We start from the raw sequence: 18,207 nt of genomic DNA on the forward strand, positions 1-18,207 counted from the left end.
ATCTGAGCTCCACTCTCCACTCCCTCGGCAAGGCAAATTCCAGCACTGAAAAGCCACCTCCGGCAACCCCGTCAGAGGGAGGAGAAGAGAAAGTGGCAGGGCCTTCGCTGTGTTCGATAAGCTCGGGAGGAAGCCGAGCTGCACCTCTCCAATGGCCAGGAGACCAGAATTAGTCACCGCGGAGGTCCCTGTGGGCGTTGCCCTGGATGACCAGAAAAATTACTCCCAGTGCATTAAACTGGGCTTTTCCCTCATCCTGAGGGGACGAGCCGGGAAAAAACAGCCCAGGAGCGCCTCATTCTCCAAAACAAACGCCCGGCCCGGCTGCCGCGGGACTCGCCCCGGGCCTGGCACACACCCGGCCGGGGAGGGGCCCAGGGCACCCCCGGCCCCGCCGGCGCTTCGCCCCCGCCCCCCCCGGACCCCGGCCCAGCCCGGGCCCAGCCCCACCTCGGGGTCCTCCCCGCTCCCCCCCCACGCCCTCATTGCCCGCCCGGCCGGGGCCCCGCGCAGACCCCGCTACCGCCGCCAGGGCACCCCCAGCGCTACCTCCGCTCCCCGCACCGGGCGGCGCTGCTTTTACGCCCCTTTTGCGACGGCCGGAAAGGAGGCGGCGGCAGCGCGCGCCGGGGGCGGGGCCGGGGCAGCGCGAGGACGGCGCGGGAGCGGCTGAGGTGAAGGGGGGGGGGCGGGGGGACCCAAACATCGAACCCCAAACCCGCGTTCCTGTCAGCCCTGCCACCCCCTCAGAGAACTCACAACTTCCCCAGCCACCTTTGTCACCCCCCCAGCGACCATCCCCCGGCCTCTTAGCGACCGCCCGGTGTTCCTGTCACTCCCTGTTACCCCCTCCGAGATCCTCTGTCACCCCCTCAGGGACCCCTCTTTATCCCCCTCAGCGACCTTCCGATGTCGCTGTCACCAGGTCAGCGACCCCCTTGGAAACCCCTTGTCATCCCCTCAGAGATCCCCCACCCTCAGTGACGCCATGGTCTCTCTGTCAGTGACCCCCCGGTGTCCCCTGACCCCCTCCATGTCACCCCCACCCCACTGCAGCCCCCCCCCAGGTGCCCTGCAGTCCCCTCTGCCCTTCGGGACCCCCAGAACCCTCAGCTGTCCTCCGTCCCTCTCCTGACAAATCCCCGTCATCCTCTTTGTGCCCCCCTGTCAGCCCCAGTGACCCCCCACCACCACATCCCCAGTGAACCCCATCACTTTAAGTAACTCCTCTGCCCCGAGGCCGCCACTGAGCCCCTCTGCCCCTTCCTCTCTCTGCCTTCAGCCTCCCGTTTCTCCCCTTCATTCCCTTTTCCTCCTTTCCTAAACCTCCCTCCATCCTGGTTCCTTTTCCCTTTGCTCTCTGATTGCCCCCAGCACCCCCCGCTGCCGGTGTGACCTTGCAGCGACTCCAGTCCCAGCTGTCCCCTGGGAATCTCCCGGTGCCTCTGCCCCGAGGGCTCAGCTCAGGCAAGTGGGATTGGCCAGGGCCGTGACACCGAGCACCAGCCACTGTCACCGTGTGCCGGGTGTCCCAAGCAGGCTTGGGGACGCCCTGTGTCACAGTGAACTGGCACTGTTTGGGTTGGCTCCAGGCCTTGCTGTGTCTTCCCAGCCGGGGAACAGGAGTGGGGCCAGAACATGGAGACCCCCTGGAAGCTGCCCTCCAGGACTGAAAGATTTCATGGCAACTTTTTTGGTGTCTGTACTGAGAAAACACCCAAAATGAGTCACCTGTCATTACCCTGCAGCAGGGACAGCAGAGGTGACACATTTCCTACTTCTGACGTCAGTGCTTTGAGGATCAGTGACCTTTACCCATGGCTTATCAGTAAGACCTAACCTGTGCACGCTGTTCAGACACAGCCCCATCCAGCCTCTGTTTGTTTAGGAAGGCACAGACAAATTCCTCTGTCCTCCCCTCAGCACTGTCCACGGGAGAGTTTGCTGGAGACAACAGAAAGTGTCCCTAGGTAGTGCTTTATCACTGCCTGGCTGGCTGCAGAGCAGGGAAGAGGCAGGTTGACAACCCGAGGATCATCCGTAATTCAGGAATTTCTCTTTTCCCCACGTAACTCAACCATCTTTGCAACTTTGTCATTCCAGGTAACATGAACTTCCTGCCCTTGATGGTCTTGCCCACCTTTCATTTTCCTTTGGAGATTCTATTCCACATGCTCCAGCCTGGGTAGGGTGTGGCTGCATTCTTGCACTGGGAGAAACACTTCCAGAGGGTTAAAATCTCCTTTGCTTTTGAAACACTTTCTTCACTTGCCCTTGATATTGGAAACAATCTGTGATACTCAAACTGGAGCTTAAAAAAAACCTTAGAACCTTAAAGTGCCTGAAGATCAGAATAGATGTTTAAGAAAATCATGTTTAAGAAAATCATAGTTATATGGAAAGTTGAGGCTGGCCATTGTTGTTGTATAATCTGCTTGCAAAGGAGCTTATGAAAAAACGAGTTTGGGTGTATGTTTTCCTTCTCCCTGTTGAAAACAAGGGGACAGGACAAGGTGTTGATAATAATTTATCTCAGGACCTTGCATCTGGCACATGGCAGTTCCTTTCTGCCTCCTGGTGTTTGGAGGTGCCTCTTTCTGTGCCCAGACAGAGCCTGGGAGCTGGCAGGGATGCAGGGCAGGGAGCTGGGACAGCCTGGAGCACACCCTGCCCTGACTGTGCCCAGGGATTTGCAGAGTGAAGCCTGTGTTGGAGATGTGCAGTCTGCACCACAACAGTGGGAAAACTGACTTGATTCCACTGTAAAATATTTAATGAGGAGAGAGATGGAGGGAGAAAAGAACTCAGGCTAGATCTTGACTGACATAAGAGAATTTAAAGGAGGAGAAAATTATAAAACTCCTTTTAGTGTAAGGAGAGTTAGTGAGAGGGTTTCTGCTGGGGAAGGCAAGAGGGGCAGAGCCCAATTGGTGCCATCAGGAGGATGATCCCCCTGAGGGGCTGCAGATTCCTCCTGAGGGACAGCTCTGATCTCTGCTCTCTGTGAGCAGGGACAGGACCACAGGGACAGGCTGGAGCTGTGCCAGGGCAGGGTGAGGCTGGAGATAGGGAAAGGTTCTTCCCCCAGAGGGTGCTGGCACTGCCCAGGCTCCCCAGGGAATGGGCACGGCCCTGAGGCTGCCAGAGCTCCAGGAGTGTTTGGGCAGCGCTGCCAGGGATGCCCAGGGTGGGATTGTTGGGGGGTCTGTGCAGGGCAGGGGCTGGACTGGTGTGACTGTGTTCACAGGGGTCTGAGGATGAGGGAAGAGACAAGGATCTGACTCCAGGTTTCAGAAGGCTTGATTTAATATTTTATGATATATATTATATTAAAACTATACTAAAAGAATAGAAGAAAGGATTTTATCAGAAGGCCAGCTAAGAAGAGAAAAAGAAGGAATGATAACAAAGGCCTGGGTCTCGGACAGAGAGTCCGAGCCAGCTGACTGTGACTGGCCATTAATTACAAACAACTACATGAGACCAATCACAGATCCACCTGTTGCATTCCACAGCAGCAGATAATCATTGTTTACATTTTGTTCCTGAGGCCTCTCAGCTTCTCAAGAGGAAACATCCTAAGGAAAGGATTTTTCATAAAAGATGTCTGTGACAGACTGGATGATCTTTGTGGGTCCCTTCCAGCTCACGAAATTCCATGATTCCACCAGCCTGCACATACACTCTCAGTAAGAAGCTGTGCCTCAGCAGAGCTCTGTGGTGTGACTGAAGGTGCTCTTTGTGACAGACCACATGAAAATGATGATAAGTCATGTGCAGGGCTCAGCTCTGGGCTCAGTGACAGCTCAGGGTACAGAGATTCCCTGTCCTAACAGAGTGAGGGCTTCTCTCTGCCCAGCTTGTGTTGGAGCAGACAGTGCTGATGAGCTGCCTTTATTTTGTATGAAGGGCAGTGTGCAGGGAAAAGTTGGGAATAGCTGTTCTGCTTTACTAAGCTTGTCCTAGCCCAGGTAAATCAGTCTGCACAGGCACATAAATACCTATCAGCAGGTAGAGAATCTGCATTGTCTGTGAGCTTCATCCCCACAGAGCTTCAGCCCCTCTGCATTCCCAAGGCAGTGCCTCAAACCTGTGGGAGGAGAAGTCAGGAGTTATGGAATGTCTGATTAAATGGACAGGCAGGATCCATGGCTGAGGCCAACAGGGGGAGAGTCAACAAGACCAATGCCATGTTCTACCCTTGGGTCACAACAATCCCATGGAATGCTCCAAGCTGGGAAAGGAGTCGCTGGAAAGCTGGGAAAGGATCTGGGAATGCTGGTAACAGTGGCTGCACATGAGCCCAGGTGGGCAGGTAGGCCAGTGGAATCTGGGCTGTCACAGCCATGGTGTGCCCAGCGTGGTTCCCTGTGCTGGCACTGCTGGGGCAGCTCCAGCCCTGGGGCAGCTCTGGGCCCCTCCTGGCAGGAGAGACCCTGAGGGGCTGGGGTGTGTGCAGGGAAGGGAACTGAGCTGGGGAAGGGTCTGGAGCACCGTGAGCAGCTGAGGGAGCTGGGAAGGGGCTCAGCCTGGAGCAAAGGAGGCTCAGGGGGGCCTTCTGGCTCTGCACAACTCCTGACAGGAGGGGACAGCCAGGGGAGGTCGGGCTCTGTTGCCAGGCAACAAGGGCCAGGACAAGAGGACAAGACAAGAGGAAGCTGCTCCAGGGGAAGTTCAGGTTGGATATTGGGAAAAATTTCTTCCTGGAATATGTTGTCCAGCACTGGCACAGGCTGTCCAAGGCAGAGGTGGAGTCACCATCCCTGGAGGGATTTAAAAGCTGTGGATGTGGCACCTGAGGATGTGGTTTAGTGGTGGTCTTGGCAGTGCCAGAGGTTAGACTTGATGATCTTAGAGACCTTCTCCAGCTTAAATGGTCCTATGATACTCAGGTTGTTCCAGGCCCTCTCCAGCCATGTGTTTAGCGTTGCACCAGCAGGACATTGGGATGTGTGTCCACAATGAAATGGGAAGTCTCCATATTCTGTGCCCTTTCTTAGGTGAAAGCCATGGTCTTAGACACTGGTTTTAGTTGCATTCACTTCATCTCTTGAAAGCTCTTCAGTTCAAATTAAATGGTTTTGTAGACAACTCCTAAAATCAAAGAGTCTTAATCACCAGTTTTTCTTCATTTCTACCTCCCCACCACACACAAGCTTCACTCCTTAACCTGCTTGGAATGCAGGAAAAACACTGTGGGGAAGCCAACAGTCAAACCTGTGTCCAGTCAGCAGCACTGACTAACAGAAGGTGCTAAGAAGAATAAACATGGCAAGAGGTACAGAAGAACCTCACATCTTGCTTTTTTTCCTTTATATCTCAGAGTGAGAAAAATGACACGAACGTGGAGCTTCAGCAGAAAAATGACCTTGGATTCCCCTTAAGTGACATGTCCTCTGCTGCCCTTTTTCTCAGGTATGTGGAATGTGGTTGGTTGGGTGGTTGGTTGGTTTGTTTGCAGGGGAAAGTATGTTAGCTCAGAAATAAAATTAAGGCGCTGTGAATATTTAAATGTGAAATGAAAAATATATTCAGACTGACTGATTGGAGCTGGGAATTACATACCCAGGAACATAACATTTATAACAGAGAATGTCATGCAAAATCCTCATTTCTCTTTCAAATTCCCAATTTACTCATACTAGAGGTGGGATTGTGAGGTTACAGTCATTACTGCTTGCAGCCTTAAAATCATGATCAGATGGCAAACTTTATATTTAGCTTAAAAATGGGCAAGAGATCAGGCAACTCGAATTCTGTCAATCTGTTCTTATTCACTACATATCCTGTTAGACACCTTTACCTGTCCTCAACCAGCTTTCTCACAAGCAGCTGAACCTTCACCTTTACAAGGCTGCAGTTGTCTATTCTATGCAAGGGTTGTGAAAGTTGACCAGCTCTGACCTTTTGCAAGATTCACCCACTTTTGTTTCAGCTTTTTTCTGGCCATGAGACTTTCTAGTCTTGGTGCTTCCTCTTTCTTCCTTTCTCTTCCTCCTTTCTTTCAGCCTGTCCACCCCAGGCCATGCCCTTGTAAAATCTCTCAATACTTCCTTCTAATTTCTTTCAACATTATTTTGCTTTTCTCACATACAGATCTTTGCCTGGATGCCCCTGGATGTTCAGTCTCCATTATTTGCTCTTCACCTTTATCCTTTTTCATCTTCCATTTACAGTCTCCAGTTTTAAACATGTTGAAACACTTTTTCTCCTCTTCTCTCCAGTGACCATCAGGAAACACTTTTTCCCTTTGAGGGTGACTGGCACTGGTCATCCCAGGCTCCCCAGAAAGGTTGTGATATCTCCATCCTTGGGGTGTCATCCTGCACTACTGGCTCTGGTGACCCTGCTTGAGCAGGGGGATGGGCCAGGTGACTCCCAGAGCTCCTTCCCCACCTCAGCCATTCTGGGAGGCTGAAATAGCTCTGGTTGTGTTTGAAGCTAGTAGCAAATTGCTTTTGCAGCAAGAGTAGGGAGGAGTCTCTGTGTGAGCTCACTAGGGTGGCCCTTTGTCTTGGTTTGAAAAGACAGGTGTCTGCTAAGGAAGGCAGAAGCCTCCCCTGAATGGAAAATGTAAACCCCCTCCCTCCAAATTATAATTTTGAAATTAAGGGGGCTCTGAGGCAAAGATATGGGAGCAGGAATAACAGTTCTTTATTAGGGAAGAAAATAAAATTAAAATTAACAATGCAGTAATACAAAACAACACTCCCAGAGTCAGAACAGGAGCTGACACCCTGTGGGTCAGGGAGGTGGCAGCAGCCCCATTCAATGGTGGCTCAGCCCTCCTGCAGTGCCAGCTGTGGTTCTGTTGAAGCAGGGATCCTGTAGAAGGGTGTAAGTCTTCCTCTGAAGATCCAGGGGTGGTGTACATGGGCCTGGTCTTCCTCTGGGAATGCAGTGGGGAAAAGGCTGCCTGTGGCCTTCCAGATCTCTGATTCTATCCAGGTAGGAATGCTTGGCTCCTCCCTCTGGGCAGAGCTTCTCCCAGTGGGATGATGGAATTGGATCAGCCATGCAGTGACACTCAATGGCCTTGTTAACAGCACATACCTCCTGGAGGGAGGATGGGTTGTGGAAGAGAAGAAAAACTGCCCAATTAACAGAAGATAACTCCTCCATCAGATAGGAATAGAATACACCCCTCATTTCCAACCTAAGATACCCTTCTTGCTCTTAGAGAAGAGTTGAGACACAGATTTGCTGTCAGGCTGAGATTTAGGGAACTGGACAGTGTGAGTACAGGGTCATAATTTCACTGCACTGTACGTGGATCTCTTCCTCTCACCTGTAAAATAGCAACTGCTGTGAGCAACCCTTGAGTGTGAGGGTTGTGGTTGGTAGCAGTGAACTCAGATAGCTGAGAGATCATGAAGCCAGGCTGGTTGGAGCTCAGCAATCTGCTCTAGTGAAAGGTGCCCTTGCCCTGTTAATATTGTTATTATTGATATTACAATCCATGGGAAAGTTCTGGTTCACTCTCCACAAAAGAATTGGGTTTATGTTCTGAAACCTCCGTCAGTGATATCTTCCGAAAGTTAACTTCACAGCATAGAATAAATAGATCTAAACATTACTTCATTTTTTTAAAATCTAAACTATGAAGGGTTTTTATATTTTCACTGATATTTCATCCTAAACATTGATAAATTAAAAAAACAGACTAATTTTGAAAAATTGTTGCTGAATGGCAAAGTAATTTTCTGTCCCACTCTGTGAGGTACCTCAGTACAGGTACCTCAGTACAGTCTTCTCCTTGGCAGTACCCAAATCTAGCTAGGATGGGAGATGTGGGGAAATTGAGCTGTTTGCTCAACATTAACACAGTGAGCCCAGGAAACTCCCCCGGTGCTTTGAGAGAGCCCATCAGCATATTATGGAGGGACTACAAAATGAGACAAAGAGGACTCAGAGTAGAAAATAAAACATATGTTTGTGCAACTAATGGCAGGGTTAGTGGGATTTTGGGATTTTCCTCCCTGTGAGGTAGGTGAGGCTCTAGCACACATTGCCCTGAGAAGCTGGGGCTGCCCCATGCCTGGAAGGGTCCCAGGCCAGATTGGACAGGGCTTGGAGCAACCTGGGATGCTGGAAGGTGTCCCTGCCATGGCAGAAGGTTGAACAAGATGGAGTTTAAAATCCCTTCCAGCCCTGGGACTCTATAACAGATGTCAAGTCACAGAGTCGACAGGGAATAATTGAGGGCAGGTATTAAAGTAATTTTGGGTCATTTCCTCCACATCTGCCCAGCTAAGTGTTAATAGAAGCTGGAGACTCCACCATCAGTTGCAATGTCAGTGCAGAGACACATTCTCTGCCAGCTCACTCTACTGACCTGGGGTTGTGACACAAGGCAGAGAAGAAAATGGAGTCACTTATTCAAAGTGACCCACTTGACCCTTTTCTGGCAGCAAAAAGTCCAAGCCACATAGTAAAATGACAGTGCTGGTTTCTAATGATACTCTAAGAATTTCAGAATTAACATTTCCAGATTTAATTCTGCTTATTTATGATTTCTTCTGTGAAGTCAGTGTTCACTTTGGGTTTGCAGGAAAGAACTGAGATATATCAAACTGCTGTATGGGAAGCAGCCTGCCTCAAGGAAAGCAAAACTTCAGAGTCCTCATAGTAAAATCCTAGATAACCTTTGAGAATCTCAGCAAACCTTTGAGAACTCTCAGTAAACCCTTGAGAAGTCAGTAAATTTGAGAATCTCAGTAAGTGTTTGAGAACTCTTAGTAAACCTTTGCATTTGGTTCTTGCCAGTGTCTGGAGGCAGAAGTCAGCCCTGAGATGTGGTGGTTCCAGCAAGGCCTCTCGTTCCTGCCCGTGGCGCTGGTTGTGTGGTCAGCAGCATCATTTGTGTTTTCCTACATTACTGCAATTGTCCTGCACCATGTTGACCCTTTGGTGCCCTACATCAGGTCAGTGATGTCCACCCTGTGACAGAGCACTGAGATGACCCCACTCCTGTGAATTCTTCCCAACTCCAGACTTAAATAGCAGTTCTTACCCAGCAGCTCCAGTTCTAAAGTTACTCTTCAGAGCCATTACAGATATAGTTATAGGTGATATTAAACTGACTGAGGGGAAAGTCAGGCTAAATGTTAGGAAGAAATTCCTTCCCTGTGTGGGTGGTGAATCCTGGCACACTTTGCCCACAGATACTGTTGCTGTCCCATGCCTGGAAGTGTCCAAGGCCAAGTTGGACAGGGCTTGAAGCAACCTGGGATAGTGGAAGATGTCCCTGATTGGAATGAGGTGGTTGAGATGAGCTTTAAGGTCCTTCCCAACCCAAGCCATTCTGGGATTTATGTGTTACTCTATTTAAAGGTGTCTGGTTTTGTGCAAAACTCTTAAGCTTTGGCTCTGTGAGCATACCCTTAAAATGATGATGAACTGGGGGTGCCTCACCACATCCCTGGAGTGCTTCACCACATCCCTGCTCAGAGTGAAGCCACTTGCTGCCACCAGGTTTGTTGCACCAGAAAATCCATACTAAAATCTACATTGCCAACTTTATTCTGTCAAGGCTGATATATATAACTCAAGCTTTGCTCTTCCAGTTTTCCATGTTCTTAATTTTTCCAGTTTTAATCCTTTTTATTCACCTTTTATGGTATCAAGACCAATATGAAAGGAACAGTTACTCTGAGCATGATCATTCCCTGTGCCAGGGAGAGCTTGTCTTTACTCTGGTGATTTCTACAGCTCTAAAACCAGCACAGCATAGTTTGAGTAATGAAAAATTCAATGAAAATCATGTGGGAGGCACTTTTTTACGTGTCCTTTGTAGACTGAAATAAGTAAAGTTGTGTTGGAAGTATTTTTAACATAAATAATATAGGATATGTTATCACCACATTTATCTTTTCCAGTGATACAGGGACAATACCACCTGAAAGATGCTTATTTGGGATCATGTTAAATGTTTCAACCTTCTTGGGTGAGTACAGAAAACTGTCCTTGGTGAGCTGCAGGCAGTTCCGAATGCATCAGCTTAAAAAAAGTTGACTTCCTTCTCAAGATCATTAAACAGCCCAGAATTGTCACTCAAAAACTAACTACTGAGCAATAAATCTCACTCCTCTTAAGCAATTCAAAGTGTTTGTCAGGGATGTTATCCATTAATTGCCAGTATGGCAATTGCAGATTCCAGAAGGACAAAAAATGCATTCAAAAAAAACAAACAGAAAAGTAAAGCAATAAAAATGCAAATTCAAGGCAGTCACCTTACCTGTGCTGCAACAATGGAGGCAGGGAAAACAACCCAATATGGCTTTTAAATGAAATAGATCAGAAAAATCTATTCATTTGACTAGTTTGCCATTATACTATTTCAATTTTCATTTCCAGCCTTTCACCTTTCCTATTTCACTGTACCTTAAAAAAATTCCTGTATTTTAAAAGTTGCCTCTGACCCTCAGCATCTTCCCCGGTAAGCAGGGACACTGTAGGATTCCCCTGCAGGAATCTCACTGCCTGTGCCTGTCCTTGGCAGGGATGGCCACCATGTACGTCCGCTACAAACAAGTGTCTGCCCTGAGCCCAGAGAAACCCAAGATCCTCAAGCTGAATAAGCTGGGCCTCACACTGGGATGGATGAGCTGCTTTGGACTCTGCATTATTGCAAATTTCCAGGTTTGTGCTCTGCCTGCACTGCTCTGCCTCTGCCAGAGCTGTGTCTGTTCTGAGATACCCAATGTCACACCTGATAAACTGCAGAGTTACGGAAAGCAACTTTTCGTGGCAAACTGCTTCTTTGTGAAATTCTCTACAGAGAACAGTTAAAAGATATAAGGTTTGACTTTTAATTTGCTATTTATTCCTTATTTGCTTTGGGACTAGTGAGAAGCTGTTCATGACATTTCAAAACATTCATAACCACCAAGCATTGCAGAAGCTGCACTTGGATTTCCTTCCAGGCAGGTTGAAAGCCTGAGATCCAGATTGAAAGCCCACAACTGTGGCTCAGGGAAATCAGATATCAAATAGTATAAACGGTATCAAAAACTCGTTACAACTAGAAGTAAAGCCAACAAAACCACCCAACCCCACAAGCCCAGCTCTGGAAGAGCTGCCCTCTTGGGTAGATCTTCCTTCAAACCTTCTCAAATTCTTGAAAAATCTGCAACATTAATTTTTCTGATTTTCTCCATCCCAGGCCTCTATTTTTTTTTCTACCCAATACTTTCCACTCCAATAAAAACAAATCTGATATTCTCACTCATCACACCATGAGCAGCTCCCCTTCGTTGGCTTTATTTGCCAGGTGATTGTATAATTGCCAGCACATTAATTACCTGATGGATTTTGGGGCTCTGTTGTGGTGCCTGTAGCCACCACAGGCTATAGTGTCACCTCAGGCTCCTGCTGGATTAGGGACAGGGAAAACAAAAGAGGAAAAGCTCTTGGGAAGCTCCACCTTTTCCCTAGCACAGCTCCTCAAGTGTTTTAGCACCCCCTGTCTTAGAAACCTCAGCACTCTCATTTAGGCATTTTTTCTTTTGGAGGCCTCAATCTATTTACTATTTTCTAGAGCCCTCAGAGGTCCCAGCCTCCCATTCCACACTTCCACACGAGAAGAATCCTCCAGGGTCCGCTCAACTCCATTATTTCCCTCCACTGCCCTCAAGAAAGGGTTTTTCTACTTTATTTGTATTTCACAACAGTCAAAACCCAGTAGGTGCGTGTTAATCTCATAACAGTTCGTGTCTCGTTTAATCCTGAGCAAAACAAAAGTTGGAAGTGATGCATTTACATATTGCCCTGAAATCCACTGGTGATTGAAGATCTCAAAGTGTGAAAATAGAGAATTTCTCTCTGCTGACACCTCCCTGCACAGTACATGATTTTGGAGCGAACACCTTTGCAACCTGCTTATTTCTTAAATAGAAATTCTCACTGTAGATGCAGAACTTAAAATTCATTTGTGCACAGAAAGGGCACAAGGAAAAGCTTGATCTTAAGAGTTACTCAGTAAGATACACAGAGAACCTCATGTTTGAGGGCAGGAAACATCTGCATGATTGGGGTGCAGGAGGCTGCCCAGCCTGTCCTTATGCAACAAGTCAGATGACTACAACAACTTTTTGTTCCCTGTCTCTGGCTCATGTGCTAAGCTGGGCATGAGAGTTAAGGGGTGAGCACACCTGGATTTTCACACACATATATTTTAATAATAAATTTTTAGTTGGGTTGGATTTTTTGGAATATCTTCTGGTTTTATTTTTGCTATTTGACACTTGGTCCTCCTGGTGGTGTTTTTAAGTATTGCTGCTTGATTGAACCTTGTTCCTTCAGAGTACTGGTACTAAGTACCAGTTCTAAGGTACTAAATTGACAAACAATCTTTGTTCAAACCAGAGTTCATTCAGAAAAATGCAAAACCTCATTATTTTTAATCCAAAATTGGGTGCCAGAATCATGTTGTGCCTGTCCTGTATTACATAATCTTTCATAGATGCACAGGTTCCTGGGGTAGAAACGTTGTCACTCCCACTCCCTGCCCACCTGCAGGGATTCTCTCACCCAATTCCTGTGATATTGTCCATTTATGAGAAGAGCCCTCACAAATTCCTGTACTGAAGGTACAGCTGTGACCTGTAACTTCACCACAAGAATTTAACAAATGCAGGAATTCCAGAGGCTGGCAGGTTTTGGCTTCCAGGCATCTTACAATGGTGCTTCCAGAAAAGTCTCCTGAGGACTGGCACAGTCCAGAACTGCTTAGCTCAGAATGGGGGGGAGGTCACTGAGGGGTGGATGCCAGAGTTTTACAAAAGAAGATGAAACCAGGTTTTCACAGGCTGCATTTTCTTTCCCTAGAAATGCATCCTGTACTACATCCATGTGCTGGGAGCCTGCCTGACCTTCGGGGTGGGCTCCATTTACATGCTGGTTCAGACCATCCTCTCCTACCTGATGCAGCCAGAACTTCACAGCAAAGAAATCTTCTGGGCCCGCCTGGCCGTGTTCCTGTGGAGCTGTTCCAGCATCCTGAGCAGTATCCTTTGTCTGGGCACTGGCACCAAAACCCAACAGTCTCCACAGGGTTTACACCTACTTGAGCTGAACCGCCATGCCACACGAGTCCTTGATTGTACACCCCATAGTGTGCCCTTTTCTGTATTCCAGCCTGGGAATTTCGGGGAAAATGGTTAATCCCTTTAATACTTTTAATATTCCCCCCTGGATGTTTAAGAAAAAAAAAAAAAGGTAAGAGGGACAGTTACTACCCTTTTTCCTACCCTTTCCTACTGCACACCAGAGACTGAAAACAGGAAAAATAGGAATTTATCCCCAAGAGGTCTGACTAAATTAAGAAATATGGGGCCAAAGGGAAGTGTGCTTAAAGGATGGGTGGTTTCAATGGGGGGGAAAAAAAAGGTAAGAAATAAAAGTGTGTTCCTGAGGACAGAAATGGTGCAGAGTGTTAGAGTTGAATACAACTGAAAAAGAAGCCCAGAATGTAGCACAAGAGGAAAAGAGACCATGTGGAGCAGGGCTGCCTGTGCCAGCTGGCTCTGGAGCAGGGATGATGTGCTGGCACTTGCCAGGGAGACAAGTCTGGAGCACATTTCAAGGGTGACTCAGGGGGGGACTTTGATCTCCTCCTTGCCCATCCTGCAGTTCAAAAGACAAGATATTTCTGACTGGCATTCCCTACCGCCTTCTCTCAGCATCAGACTCCATCACCCCCTTTAGCTCTGAATTCCAAGTGCTGGAAGCAGCTGTGGGGTTTAGAGAAAGAGAGAAACACAGAATGGTTTGTTTTGAAGGGACCTCTCAGTGGGAATCCATTCCCATTTAGCCATATATTTATACCACAAATGTGAGCAAACTCACTCAGAAATAGAGGCCTTTTCCTCTCCCCAATCATTGAAACAGTCAGGAAACTCCACCAGAACAGTTCTCCTGCTCACCACAATGGACTTGGAAATTTGATTTAAAAATTAAACTCAGTTTTTGTGTCAAACAGGACAACAATACCAAACTGCCTGAGTTCCAGAGACACAAGTTGCAAACCCCATTGCTTAGACACTGTCTCTCTGCAGCTGTAGCCAGGCCACTGATTTAATCCCCACCAATCCCACGTATTTCCAGGCTGGCAGCCAATACCAACACTAAACCCTATGTCCCATTTCCCAAGGTTGGAGCATCTCACTGGGCTCCCATCCCTGCTGCTGCAGGATTATAGAATCAGTAGGAGTCATTGAACAGGGACAGTGAGGCACAGGCTTGTTATCCATCATGAAGAACCTTCTCCTGCTGAGGGGCCTTGGCAGGCAGCAAGGAAATCATCCGAGAAACTTTGAGAATTGTTGTATTTAACAGGAATTTTTGGTATTAGCAAACAAGATTTTCAGCTTTGAATAGAGAGGAACCAAATGGGTGAAACTAAAATATGTTCTATGAACAATATGATCTGCTGCAAGTTATGTTCCTCTTACAGATGCCAAAAGCCCACAAACCTCAGATTTATAGAGATTTTTGTGCCAATGTAGTCTAACCAAAATTATAGGGAAGTTATAGAAGTAATGATGTGTACATATATAACAATGAAAGAGGAAGAAAAGGGAAATTATTGTTCTAAATTAACAGCTCATAATGTAATAAAGGAAAGAAAGGGAAAGGGAGAAGTCTGCAGCCTTGGGTTAAATGGTTGTAACAGGTACTGGAAGACAGAAGGAAATGTATTTTGTGTCAGCTCTGGGGTCACAGCAGTGCCCATCCCCTGTGCTGGCACTGCTGGGGCAGCTCCAGCCCTGGGGCAGCTCTGGGCCCCTCCTGACAGCAGAGACCCTGAGGGGCTGGGGTGTGTGCAGGGAAGGGAACTGAGCTGGGAAGGGTCTGGAGCCCCAGGAGCAGCTGAGGGAGCTGGGAAGGGGCTCAGCTCAGAGAAAAGGAGGCTCAGGGGCCCTTCTGGCTCTGCACAACTCCTGACAGGAGGGGACAGCCTGGATGGGGTTGTGCTGTGCTGCTGGGGAGCAAGGGCCAGGACAAGAGGAAATGGCCTCAAGCTGTGCCAGGGGAGGTTCAGGTTGGATATCAGGGAAAATTTCTTCCTAGAAAGGGTGGTCAGGCACTGGCACAGGCTGCTCAGGGCAGTGGTGGAGTCACCATCTCTGGAGAAATTTAAAAGGCATGTGGATATGGCACTTGAGGACATGGATTTGTGGTGGCCTTGGCCTTGGGGAAAAATTGGACTCAACCTCAGAGGTCTTTTCCAACCTAAACAATTCTCTGAATCTATGAAAATACTCCTGGTCCTGTGGTGGAGTGTAAGAGCAGAACTGCCAGCCCAGAGCAAGGCAGTTGATGACCCACTGTACTGGGGGGCAGGGGGGAATGGGAACCAGTTATTTTTATATCACAGTGATTAAATTCTTCCCACTGCAGCAGGAACTCAGATAACAAACAGCTCCTAGAGCTGCCCAGTTCAATTAAGCAGAAAATTGGGGTTCTTTGGTCCAATCAGTAATCAGAGCTCCTAAACCACTCACATCCATTTTTAAATAAGCTTTGGAAGTCTAGGTTCTTAAGGCCGTGTTTGTGCTAGGAAGTCCAGTCTTGTTCACCACCAAAATTAATTTTTAACATCAGGAGGCTCTTCATGTTATTCTCATTAACCACTGAAGAATTTAATATCTTAATCCTATGAAAATCAGGTTGTCTATAAATTAATGATGTGAGTTTTATTTGTTGTGTAGCAAGAGCACTTTTTTGGGTACCTTCCCCATCTAAGATGTTGAAGAAGTGACATCAAACACTCCAGAAAGATCCAGGTCTTGGATTAAATGGGAGATCATTGTCACATGGGATGAAATCCAAAGCACTTCTCAAACCTTGACTAAGAGGGAAACAGAAAAGCCAAAAATGCTCTCTGCTGCAGGTGATACAGAATTCCAACCTGTGGCCCACAGCAAGAATGCAAGGTAGTTTAGACATTGTCAGGCCATCAGAGGAAGAGATCTAGACTCTTGTTAGGGTGGGAAACACCAGTAAAATGCTCAGTAAGTGTGCACATCTGATCATAGCTTAAACACTTCCATGAGAGTGCCGTGTTTGATCAGAGGAATAATGAGAGGCAGCACACAGAGAACAGGTTCAAATTTAGGTTCAAATTAACCTTTTCACAATAACCAGTGGGTTGGGACAAGCTACAGGTTGAAGGGCACAATATGAACATCCTTGGCACCATTACTGCTCCTCAGGATGACATCTCATAGCCTCAGCTCAACACAGTCTGCAAGTTCCATGTTCCTCATTCTTGGCCTTGAATCTTCTTTAACCTCTTCCCTCAGTGTTTGTGTCCTCAGTTGTGTTGTACAGTGGCTTGTATGGACAGAACCTGGTGCAGAAGCTGCACTGGAACCCCCAGGAAAGAGTAAGTGATTGGGGGGGAATGGAGACCAAATCCAGCTGGATTTGGAGGGACAGGTGGGAACTTCCTGCAGTTCACAACACAGACTGGGGTGGGAGAGGAGAGAGCTGTGCCAGCAGAACCAGCCAGCAGCTCCTTGGAATTGTGGAGTCCCAGACTGGGGTGGGTTGGGAGGGACCTTTAGGCCCATCCAGTTCCATCCCCTGCCATGGGCAGGGACATATCCCAGGTTGCTCCAAGCCCTGTCCAACCTGGCCTTGGACTTCCAAGGATGGAGCATCCACAGCTGCTCTGGGCAACCTGTGCCAGCACTTGTTGAAGTTCTGATTGCACAAAACTGTCGGATCTTCAAGTGTAACTCTAAATTAATCCCTCCTACATCTTGAGGAGGGCCTTGAACCTCCCTGCTCTTTGTTAGTTGAGCTCTGGATTGAGCCTTCAGGTTTTGCAGGTGCATATTAAAAGTGGGCATCATCCCAGTTGGAGCAGGTGTTTTCCTGGTCATTTTCATTCTTCAGTACTTCATTCTTGGAGATTCCAGATACAATAAGGGATTTTGGTGTCCAGTGGAATTAGTTCTGGATGCAGGATCTCACATGGGATGTCACAAAGTCATCCTTGTGCCACTGCAGGTTCCAGAGCAGTTTTCACCCAGATTGTTTCCCTCTGTAACACAGGGCTACACCCCCCACATGATCAGCACCGTCTCCGAGTGGTCACTGGCATTCTCCTTCCTCAGCTTCTTCCTCACCTACATCCGTGACTTCCAGGTAAAATGAAGTTAACATTCTTTGTTTCTGAATAACCCAGTGTGGAGCTGGAGGGCAGCCTTAGATTTTATGGGATCATGGAATCATTTTAGTTGGAGAAGACCTTTAAGGTGATGGAGTCCAGCCATTAACCTGGCATGGATCAGTCACCAGGGCTGGAGACCCATGAGCAGCTCTGTGACCCCCATAGAGTCTGTCCCTGCTGTGTTACCAGAGCTCCAGCATCAGGCTGGCTTCAACTGGCCCTGCCTGACTTCACTTCCAGGCCTGTCACAGCCACAGGGGCCTTTTCCTCCAGGACAAGGCAAATGATGGAGCCAGTCCAGAGCACAGCTAGGAGCCAGGCACATGGTTGTGAGCTGATCTGTTGGTGTTTCCTCTGGCCACTGAGCTTCCCAGTGCCAAGGCAGTGAGGGAGCCACTGACAGGGACCCCCTTTGCTTTTCCTCCACAGAAAATCTCCCTGCGAGCCGTGGTCAGCCTGCAGGGCCAGACCCTGCACGAGAGCCCAGGGAGCTTCAGGGCAGAAGACCAGGCACTGCTCATAGCAGGGAGCATCTGATGGATGGAGAGAACTCAGGAATTTAATAGCAATAACAGCTGTTATTTCTAAACATTTATTTTCTATTAAAAAATGTATGAAGCGATTGTCTTGTACTTGACATCAAGGGCTTTGCACAGCTTTGCAAATGTTACCAGTACTGTGAATGAGTCTGTGACATTTCCAAAATTTCCAATGTCATGAAGGATTAAATGAAGGCTATTAATGAGTTGTGTCTCTTTGACTCTTCCTCCACACCCAGTTTGACCTCCCTCACCCTCCTCTCTCCAGTGCTCCTCAGGCCAAATCCTTTTGGATGCCTCCACCCTCACCTCTGTTCTCCTTGGGCCCAGGCGGCTGATCCATGCCCTGTAGTTTGGGCCAGATGGAATGGACCCCAAAGCCACCCCATCCTTTGAGCAGCCCATAGGGAAAAACCTCTTCACAGCACAGCTTGCTCTGGAGGTCAAGAGGCAGCTGAGCAGCTGTGCTGGCTCTGGAGAGCAGTG

General features: G+C 48.1%; 2 protein-coding genes across 3 annotated transcripts in view; one reads left to right on the forward strand and one right to left on the reverse strand.

Annotated features, from left to right (window-relative positions):
• The window catches only part of CEPT1 (choline/ethanolamine phosphotransferase 1), a 31,836-nt gene extending 31,247 nt beyond the window's left edge, over positions 1–589 (reverse strand). The window contains exon 1 of the mRNA XM_059488043.1: positions 550–589. The gene's annotated coding sequence lies outside the window, so the exon portion shown is untranslated. The remainder of the gene's footprint in view (positions 1–549) is intronic.
• A 37-nt stretch (positions 590–626) lies between these two features.
• DRAM2 (DNA damage regulated autophagy modulator 2) lies at positions 627–17,927 on the forward strand. 2 transcript variants are annotated; one of them, XM_059487912.1, is made up of 9 exons: positions 627–674; positions 5,324–5,415; positions 8,767–8,924; positions 9,879–9,946; positions 10,502–10,641; positions 12,829–13,006; positions 16,308–16,390; positions 17,065–17,157; positions 17,612–17,927. In XM_059487912.1, exons 3-9 carry the CDS (start codon positions 8,794–8,796, stop codon positions 17,717–17,719), a joined length of 801 nt encoding a protein of 266 aa, XP_059343895.1. In that variant the 5' UTR covers positions 627–674; positions 5,324–5,415; positions 8,767–8,793; the 3' UTR covers positions 17,720–17,927. The 2 variants fall into 2 exon arrangements, with proteins under 2 accessions (XP_059343895.1, XP_059343896.1); XM_059487913.1 differs by lacking the exon at positions 627–674 and adding an exon at positions 2,011–2,103.
• Positions 17,928–18,207: the final 280 nt, after the last annotated feature.

The sequence above is a fragment of the Ammospiza nelsoni genome, chromosome 23, assembly GCF_027579445.1.
Source record: "Ammospiza nelsoni isolate bAmmNel1 chromosome 23, bAmmNel1.pri, whole genome shotgun sequence".
Lineage (NCBI taxonomy): Eukaryota > Metazoa > Chordata > Aves > Passeriformes > Passerellidae > Ammospiza > Ammospiza nelsoni.

Coding starts and splice junctions, on each gene's coding strand:
- DRAM2 (XM_059487912.1), top strand. CDS start 8,794: ATGTGGTGGTTCCAGCAAGGCCTCTCGTTCCTGCCCGTGGCGCTGGTT. Junction 16,391..17,064: donor ACTGGAACCCCCAGGAAAGA/GTAAGTGATTGG, acceptor TCTGTAACACAG/GGCTACACCCCCCACATGAT. Junction 17,158..17,611: donor CCTACATCCGTGACTTCCAG/GTAAAATGAAGT, acceptor TTTCCTCCACAG/AAAATCTCCCTGCGAGCCGT.